The sequence below is a fragment of the Onychostruthus taczanowskii genome, unplaced genomic scaffold (assembly GCF_017590055.1).
Source record: "Onychostruthus taczanowskii isolate IOZ18803 unplaced genomic scaffold, ASM1759005v1 scaffold18, whole genome shotgun sequence".
Classification (NCBI taxonomy): Eukaryota; Metazoa; Chordata; class Aves; order Passeriformes; family Passeridae; genus Onychostruthus; species Onychostruthus taczanowskii.
In genome coordinates this window covers 6,223,153-6,233,149 of record NW_024499017.1, presented here as the reverse complement: position 1 = coordinate 6,233,149, position 9,997 = coordinate 6,223,153, and the positions used below count along the sequence as shown (strand labels likewise).

At 47.5% G+C, this 9,997-nt stretch overlaps 1 protein-coding gene across 3 annotated transcripts in view; it reads right to left on the bottom strand.

The window, feature by feature from the left end:
- Positions 1–5,818: 5,818 nt before the first annotated feature.
- Positions 5,819–9,997, bottom strand: part of NUP93 (nucleoporin 93) — a 75,086-nt gene continuing 70,907 nt past the window's right edge. For all 3 annotated transcript variants that reach the window (XM_041400595.1, XM_041400596.1, XM_041400597.1), the window contains exon 22: positions 5,819–6,052. In XM_041400595.1, the coding sequence (XP_041256529.1) occupies positions 5,942–6,052 (111 nt within the window). In that variant the 3' untranslated portion in view covers positions 5,819–5,941. The remainder of the gene's footprint in view (positions 6,053–9,997) is intronic.

Sequence of the window (9,997 nt, the reverse complement as noted above, 5' to 3'; positions counted from 1 at the left end):
TGCCCCTGCCCAGCAGCCTGCCAGGTGGGGGACAGGGTGGAGAGGGGCTTGCTGGCTTTATACCCCGCAAAACCGGAGCGAGGTGACCGGCGCACACCCACCACTGATGCTAATAGAGGAAAGGAATCAGCTTGAACCACCCCGAGCTGGTCAGGGGGAAAAAAATAGCTGGAAGGGATACCAAAACCACCATAATGGGCATCACTGCCTCCCAGCACTTGATGGGGGCAGCGATAACGGATTTGAGATTAAGTCCCAAGGACAGATCAGCAGAGAAATGCAGCGCTGAGTTTGCCTCCGGCCCCAACCCAGGAACATTCAGTTCACAGGGATTTATTATGGAAAAAGGGAGCAAGACTCCCACGCACCCTCGCCCTTCCCTGGGATACTGCCCCAGACCCGTCAGATCTCGTAAATCATCTTGGCTGGTCTCCAAGGTGCTGCCTGTGGCACTGAGCTGGGCCGGATGTGGGGAGGGGAATGGTGCCTTTATCTCACAGTGAAACCACGGGGAAGGGGGAGCGTAGCATCAAGGAATCTGAGGGATGCCCCTGCTGGGACTCGGATTCCAGGCTGCTGGAGAAGACAGGGTGCACAGAGTGGTCTAAGTCTGTCTGTGCTTGTCCAGGGTCGGGAGCTGGCAGCTCTCAGTACCAGGCAGCAGAGATGCCCATGGTCCCACAGCCGCCTTCCCCTCCAGACCCAGGGAACCACTGAGCTGCCAGGGCTCAGAACCGCCCAGTCCCATCCCTGAGTTAATAAGCCATTTAAACCCTTGCTCCATCACACAAAACACAGCTGAAGCTGTGTGGCCGTAACCCACAGCCACAGGAGGCGAGGACAGGGGGAGGGATGGGCGCCTCTTACACTCCCGCAGCCCCTGTCACATGTGCCACGAAAGCAGTTACAGATAACATCAGCAAAGACAGCAAACAAGGCCAGCAATAAAATTCGAGGGCAGCCCATTGGAATTTCAGCTCCGTGTGGCTTTGCAAGTTAATGGAAAATTGGGCCTGCCTGCCGTGCTGCCTCTGGCTGTGTTTGCATTCACACACAAATTTTGACCTGATTTTTGAGGACTTGCTCCAGCCCCCTTGTTTGTGCGAGGGCAGATGGGCCGTGATCACCGGAGCCCCGTGCAGCCAGGGGAAGCTGAGGGCAGGCAGCCCGCTCTGCATCCAGCTCAGCCCTCGCAGCACTGCAGAGCACCTGGGAGCCCGGAGAGCAGGGACAAGGGACGAGGAAAGAGCCTCACCCCAGCACCTCACACAACAACCTGCACAGAGTGGACCCCAGCTTCCTCTCACCACAGATGCACCAGCAGACTCACACCCAGCAGAAGTGGCTTTATTTTAGAACCGCACTGTTTCACCAAAACCGCTGATATGCCCAAAACAGCACAAATCAGTCTCTTAAGTGGGGGGTCTGTTCAAGGCAGCACAGCCTGAGATGCTCCGGAAGACACAGGAGGGCTCCCGAGGCGGGCGAAGAGCGAAGCGAGTGGTATGATGCAACCCTGGTGTAGTGAAATAGCCGGATTGTAGGAAGCGCTTGTCGTCGGCCTGATTCACAACACCAGCTGCAGCAACAATACCGGGCCGAGCGGCGCTGGGAGCTCTGCAGCCTCCCTCCTGCCCCTCCACTCACACGGAAGAGGTGCCAAGTTGGTTCTGCAGGGTTTTCCCTCACTTCCAGCCGATGCCCCAGTTTGTTCTGGATATCAAATGCATCAAATGAACCCAAAATTGAGTTAAGCAGAGCATGGCACGGTGCATTACACAGCTTCTTTTAAAGACTGCTGAAGTGTTATATTCCAAAAGGGTTTAATGAAGCTTTAATTGACCTGTTTCCATCCCTGTGGAAGAGGGAACCTACCACCCTGAGTGACACAGGACACACGAATGATGCAGGGGCTCAGCACTGCAAACCCACCGTGCAGAGCAGACTCAATTTCTCAGCACCACAGCAAAGGAAGCCTGTGAAAACAAAAGAGATGGTTATTCAGCCAACTGCCAGTAACCTTTCCCAGTGGGAACACGGAGGTCATCTCCCATCTCTTTCAGACACCATCTCCATCCTTCCAACTTCAAACCCACAGAGAAAGAGGACAAAAATGCTGGTACAGGGACATGAACAGAGGCAGTATTTGAGTGCTGTCCCACCCCAGGGACACAGAACTGGAATTAACAATATCCTCTTACTTCTTCCATGCTGCAAGGAAAACATTTTGCTTCTTTGACAGGCTGGGGTGACAAGGGTTGGGAGAGTAACAAAACCAAAACAAGTTCATTGAATTCACTTTTTCTGAACACAATTCCTTCAGCTCCTGCAAGGAAATCCCAGAAAAGGCAGAGGACTAGGAATGTAACCCATAGGCAAGTACCCTGACTATGACCAGCATACTCTGGGGTAATGGTGAAAATACTTAAAAGGATTAATTTTGTTGTCTGGACTAGAAAAACCTCACAGACAGCTGAGAGGACTGGACCACTGACAGCAGCTTTCTGACAGTGTTTAGGAGGCCATCGAGGCACATTTCAGCAGTGCCAGTCCCCACAGGAGCTGGCTGTCCTCCCTTAGCTCAGTGCAGTTTTTACCAGGTTAACCCCGAGCAGAACTTTTAACCAATTTTTTCTCTACTGGACAGGTAACAGAGCAGAAGTTTACAGCAAGTATTTATTGATTTCTCTGCAACTGCCCTGTAATTCCAGACCACATCACTCAGCCCTTGGCCCTTAGAGGAGCTGCAGCTTTAGGAGCTGCTGTGCTGGTCTTGCAGCATGTGTGGATGTTTCAGAACCACAGAGCCACACAGACTGTGGGACACAGACTGGAGACTGCCTGCCTCTGCTGCATCCACACCAGAACAAGATTGTTACACGCTCTCACAGCAAACAGCTTTTCACTTTTTCCTCTAATCTCCTGCAGCAACACAAGCTGCAGCTGTATTTGACTCAAACCAATGAGTCACCCTTCAGATGCATCTCATCTACCTGGAGGGATTACAATGCCAGGGATTAGTCTCAAGGTAGGAAAAAGCAGATGGAATTATCCTAAACTTAATTTGTGCTTGCTTTGTGTATAAAGAGCAGAGCTCCACTGACTTAGAGAAGATTTGTCAGTTTTTACTCAGAATGAATTCAGCTCAGCTGAACATTGCTGGCTCTGCTGCACACTGTGCACCACTCCCTGTTGTAAAGGGAGTGCATGGTGACACCACCTTTGAACAGGCTATGCCAAACAAAAGGCATGAGTTTAGTGACACCCCAAAAAACCCTTCCAGCACATAAGCTACTTAGAAAAGGCTAAGCTTGTAAATTAGCAAAGTCAGAGTGATGGTGCAAAACCTGAGGGAGCAGAAGCTGATTGTTCTCTCCAGCAGAATAAGCATGAGGTGGAGGGAAAACAGAGACATCTGGAAAACCATGGGGGTGCCTTATTCAGCAAAGCACTAGGATGTGCATCAGCATCTACCCCAAAGCAGCAAAGCCCTTGAAGTCATGCAGTTCTGCCAGAGCCAGGCTCAGGCACTGAGCTGGAACCTGCCACTCTGGGGAATGTGGGAGGATGGATGGGATGTAACATTCACCACCTGCACAAACCTAAAGAGAAATCACAGGGCAATCAACAAGTAATAAATTAACTCCAAATATCTGTTGCACTTTCTGTTATACCCACAATCTCTTATCTTGATGGAAATGGGGCTGGTCTTACCTTTTCAGGGTTAGTCTCAGGACTTGGACTCTCTGGGGTTTATTTCCCATCTGTCCACCACAGAAGGATCATCTTGGATTTTGAAAGCATGAAATAATTCAGTTTCTGATTAGCTTAAAAAGTGACCAAAGGCTGGAATCACAACCACCGGGCACAAAGAGAGGAAACTATATACAGACATCAGCTTTCCCAACACCCAAGAAGACTGAGAAGCACCAGAAAGCATCTGCTATAGCCTCCTCAAAGGGCAGATGGAGAAAGGGTACTGTACTGCTTACAGAAGGTCCCCAGGTTCACTGGACATCAGAACAAGCCAGTGAGGCAGCACAGCTCTCCTGAGCAGGGGATGGGAAAGAGGCAGGAGAACAAAGTCCTGAAATGGCAGCACTAAGAGCTGAGCCCCAAAGGATTTCTGTTCCTGCATGAATGGCAGATCAGGCAGAGGGAATCACAGTGGGGAAGGTGGCCCTCATCCTTCCCAGACTCCAGCAGACATTGTCCCTCTCTTGCTCAGGTCAGTGGTTGCCTGAGGACAGGTGCAGACTTGCCAGACTCTGTATGGGAGGTGGTTTCATGCTGGGAGTAACTCAGGAACAGGGGCTGAGCACCAGCAAGGAAAACAGGAGCAGGGTCATCCTGCAGGACTGCATCTGGGGCAGCCCTGCCCCACCACGACTGCCTACAAACAGGAAAGGTGCCTGTTTCTCTAGGGAATGGCATCAGTTCTTACCTGAGATTTGCCAAGAACCATTTCCACACAAATATACCAGAAATGCTAATAGGCAATACAGCTTTCCACACTCACCTGCTGACAAATTTGTTAAGCAATTCTAGCCCACTCCCACCTCAAATAACACCTTGTAACTCACCAACTCCCCTTTACCTGCAGGGTGTTGTCCAGGTCTCCCTCAGCCTTCAGCTGGGACAATCCTGGCCATGCTACAGGAGCACTCCATGCTGTACACAATCCCTAGCTCTATCCTCTGAGAACCCAGCAGCTGGTTTGCTAATGCTGAGAGACATGGATTGGTGTGGCTGGCAAGCCCTTTGCTTCCTGTCCAAAAGGTGGACAAAACTTATTCTACAACATTTCTGGCGAAAAAAGTAATTAGGAAAATTGTCATCATGTCAGTCAGATATTCCTCCATCCCAGTAAACCAAGATATTGCAAAATGGAGATGAATTCTCTCCCATGATAGCTGTTAACATACAAAGCTGAAATCAGCCCCTACATTTTGCTGCCTGGTCTGCATTCCAGATGCCACATGTTCTCATATCCCAGTAACACGAGAGGGTGAGACAGCAGCAGGGGGGCTGCTGTTGGAGTAACCACCAACATTCCTCCCATTTCTGTCAAAGATAGGCAGTTATATTAAAACTAAAAGCTTCTACTATAACATGCTCCTTGGGCTTTCACTCTTATTTAACTGTAGCTCAAAACATTTAAAGATAACCATTTTTAAAGCCCCTTGCTTTTGTGGGGCTCACATTTCCTGCTAAACCAACAGTAATATCCACCCACAGCCAACAGAGCCTACCTGGGCCCTCTCTGGTTCAGCTTCCTCACTTCTGCTGAACTCAACAAGGGCCCACTTGGAATGCAACTGACTAAAATTCTCGAGTTGCTCACAAAAAGCTCTCCTACCAAAAGATACCTGTTTCCAACCCAGCTGCTCCTGCAAAAGCTTCAGCAGAGTTCCAGGGCTGTGAGCACCTGGTTCAGCACGGAGGGGTCTGTGCAGCACAGGGCTCACAGGTACTGCAGCAGCACATGCACCACACGAGACAACAGGATGGACTGATGGCAGTGGCATAGGGGTGAGTGGGGCATCAGACACGTTTTCAACACTTAACATGCATCCAAAACCCCCTAAAGTATCTCAGCTCTAAGTACATTAAGAAATAAATCAAAGTTTTCTTCTCAATTTCCTCTTCTACTATAAAATTCTATATTCGTGTCCCTACTGCAGAGCTATGACTTTTCTGCATAGCCTATTAACTAACTAAGAATAAATTTCTAAATGTAAACCAATTGAAAATAAAATTAATAAAAACATAAAAACACAAGAATCAGTGAAAATTAAAATGTCAAAAACAAATATCAAAACCAAAGAAATTTATTTCCGTCAACAAAAATACAGAATACAAAATGACACTGGTCCCATGGGCCCTCTGAACGTACTAAAGACAGGCACAGGCTGCTGCAACCCCAGCCAAAGCTGCCCTGCTAATTCATAAGGATCTCCATTTGCACCAGTCTTGCGTTCGTGTCTCCTGATGTTCTGTATGGGATCATCCCAGCAAACATTATCAGTGCCCGAGCTTGAGACTGGAGTTGCTGCAAAAGAGAAAAACAAAGTACAGTTACTTTAGTATAAAAAAAAGACAATGATACAATACTCTTCAAACAAACACATGTCATCTTTATATCTCAGAGCTGCTCTCTAGAAAAGGAGCCTCTGCATTTTGAAGAAAATCCTTTTCCAACCATTGGAAGCATGTCAAGTTATCCTTTTGCTTAAAAAATAATCCCATCTTATTTGAAAATACCTAAGAAAAAACATTTTCAGCAATGTGGGGCATTGTTGTACTGCAGCAATCTTGTAATTTCTGCATGAAGTGGGCTTTCCCAGGGCAACAGGATTCCTTGCCACCTTGCAAAACATAAATTTGATCCTGTTGAAATGCAGCGTTAATGTTCCCAAAGCAGAAGCACTAGAAACAAATCAGAGATGCCACACACACCTGGAGATCTCCAGCACCACCCTGCACATGCCAATCTCCTCAAAGGCTCTTCTGCCAATAACACAATGAAAGCAGAGGCACCAAGCCCACTCAGACCTTTGCCCAAAGCAACCAAACCCCTTCTTGCACAGCAGAAGACCACAGAACAGCTGAAGGAATTCAGGAATAATTTGTTTTATTTGTTAAAACTATTATTAAAGTAAAAGGAAAGTCATTCCAATAACTGGTAGGAGTCAAGAGAATACAGAAAAACCAAATCTTTGTAGAAAACTGTTCAGACTGCTTTGATTGCTAACAGGTGTTTCTTCTTAAATATTATTAAGCATCTCAAAATTACTCTGCTGGAAGACTTAACTGTTCAAATCCTGCTTTCACCTACTGACTGCAGGGAAAGCCAAAGGTTTTTAGGTTGCTGTTGGTGTGTGGCTGGTAAATCTGATAGCAGGAACTTAGAAACTGAGAAGTGACTGAAGCCCATTCCACGTTTGGGAACTGTTATAAACACCATTCCTGTGCCTCTTTGGCCAATTCCACCCCTTTTTCAGGGTGATGTTAAACCACTCTGTTATTCAACAGCCACAGAGAAACTCTGGAGGCTGATAATGGAAAAGCTGTGAGAGTTTTCCCTAGACTGACCCAATTACTAACATCTCCCAGGACAGCTTCCCTCCCAAGCTGTCAGGCACCACCAGAGGACTGGCAACTTGACAAGGTGGCCTGGAAATCACTCATTCTGTTCCTGTCAGTGTCTCCCAGCCTGCTCCCAAATGTGTTACACAGTGAGGCAGTGTAATTATGTCTGAGCTGCTGCTTTTCAGTGGAGGTCAAAACAGGTGGTAGATGAAAAAAAAAAAAAAAGCATGTCAAGGTGTCTGACTTTGGAGTTAAAGTATTAAGAAGCAAAAACTCTCACCATGACTAAGAAAGGCTGAGGAGGGGTGTGAGTTACTGTTCTCTTTACCTTTCGAGTAGCAATGATACCAGAGCTGCTCTATTTTCAAAAATCAAAACAATACTTTGGGAAGAACAAACAGAGGTTTGCAGAGGTTAAGAGTGGCCTGGAGGTCTAGATGTTCTATTGGCTCTAATTACTTAATGAATGTTACAGTTACTTGCAATTTTAAATAAGAGCATAGATAATTAAAAAAAAAATAATTCCATTCCATTCATGACCTAATTTTGCCAAGATAATGCCTTTGGGCTGCTCCAGAGAGTTCACCACCCCTGACTGGGGTGAGGAGCCTATGACACTGCTGTCATGCACTCACAGCATCTGGGTCAGGGCTGTCACCACAGCCACAGGACTGCAGGCTGGGCTCCCTGCAATCTCTGCCTGAAATCTGACAAAATGGATCAGGCCAAGTGGGACAGGACTTTGTTCCCTTATTCCCAAAACTAATTAATTATACACATAAAAGAAAAAATACCTAAAACACAGCTTGGGTGATTTAATTCTGAAATAAACACAATGCAGAAGTGCCAGCTCTGACCCCAAACCTGATCTTTTCTAGTCCACCTCCAAAGTGGGACAGAGAGCACTTTGCAGAGAGCACTACTGGGTTCAGGGGGGCTCCAGCAGTACTGCTCCCCTCCATCCTGCCCATGCTGCTCCTGCTGAAGTCCCACCCATGGCAGCAGGATCCTGCTCAGGGTGGCTGGCAGAGCAGTGCTTGGCACCAGAGGGCAGGTTCAAGGGCTCTGATTTCCCCTCTGGGGGACACTGCTCCCTGCTATGTAGAATAAGCCCCAGAGTTACAAACAGCAACTGTATTTTCTTCTGATGAACAGAGGGATCTGAATCTGCCTGTCCTGATGGAGCTAAAGAAAACCCAGGGATTTCAAAGACCTGTTCAAGGAAAGGGAATTTTTCACTTGCTTTGTCTACTGGGCAATGTGCCAAGACTGTTAAAGCTTCTGAAAGGGTCTGATTTCCCCACAGATTTGCTTCCCCAGAGAATATGGAAAAGCTGCCCTTCTCCCAGGGAAGTTCAGGAGACAAATTCTTGTCATGCACAGCCTGCTGAAGCTCATGTCTGCCATCTCTGTCCAGGTGGATGAGATTTTGCTGAAGGAACACCTCTCTCCTCACATCTATAATGCCCTCATTTCTTCACACCACTACAATTGCCTGAGTTGCCTCTCAACTGAAACAATCTGAATTCCCTGCTCCTGCAGCCTTGGAAGAAATTGTTCAGGGTAAGAAAAAAGGGCAACACATGTAAAGCCATTCTTACCCTACCCTCCATGTGCCCATGCCTGCTATTATTTTTGCACATGCAGATCTTTAGGCAGACAGGAGACTGAGTGGTAGGTTTTTCCTCCTGCTAATCCTACATTTGCAGATCTATGCTCCCTTGTGACACTCCAGACACACAGCTGTTCTCTTATCCCCTCCCTGACAGCAGAGGCAGTGGACACTTGTTCCCTCTGATGGCAAAGCACAGCTTGTACTGCACACAGCATCCAGAGATCTGTGACTCAGAAACCCTGTGCTCCCAACATCACTGACACCCTGCTGCCATGAGATCCTATCACAAGGCCTGGAGCTTGATTAACAAAACTTGAAGCCTGAAATAAAAAAAACTTTCAAGGGTTTTTAGCAAGGTACAACATCAGTTCATCTCAACAGCTGTGATAGCAGGAGAGGGCAGAGCAGGGTTATGAAGTGGGGTCACACTGAGCACATTGTGGATATGATACAGTATCATGGTGGCCTCCTTCCACACAAACCCCTGCCTGCAAAGCTGCTAATCCCATCCCCAGCCAGCCCATGGTATTCATCCTGAGCTGACACCTGACAGCACTCCACCCCTGTGGAGATGGTAGATCCTTCTACGTGGGGCATAAGACTGAAATCACAAAATCAAAACAACCAGCTCACTTGGAAAACAAGGGGCTAAGGCACTCTTTGGTCAGTGCCAGCCTTCTGAAGGTACACAGCAGGTAACAACAGATTGTGTCAGCCTGGGACTTCACACATGCAGAGTTTAAGGTGTGAGAAGCCCAAGCAGTGTGCACCCTTCTCCAGTGCTGCTGATGTAGAGTACAAGCACTCTTGTGAGGCAGGATCCTGTAGCTCTTGCAGGCTGTGCCCCAAGACAAAAGCTGTACCATTACCTAAGCCTTTTATTCTTCTATGCAATTTAAAAATGCTACCAAGACTTTTACCAATATTACAATTTACAGATCAAAGGCACTTCTGTAGCTGACTAAAGCCTGGAATAAAGCTGGCTATGGCCCAAATTGGTTTTTCACTCTCAAAAGGAGTTGATATTTATTTTCTAATCTGCTAAGACAGGATGAATGGTTTGGCCTTGGTTTCAAGCACCTGCAGCAGCTTTAACTTATAAAGAGTTACAAGACCAAAGCTGGCTGGAATTAAGCTGTGAACCCTTCTGCTCAACCCCACATGTTAGCAGGTGAGTGCTCACAAATCTGGCTGTGCTATTTAAATGCTGCCTATTCTGCAGCTTGCTGGAGGTGGAGGCTCCCATCAGTGGCTTGGGGAAATGCCTCTGCACCAGCTGGAGCAGGGGAG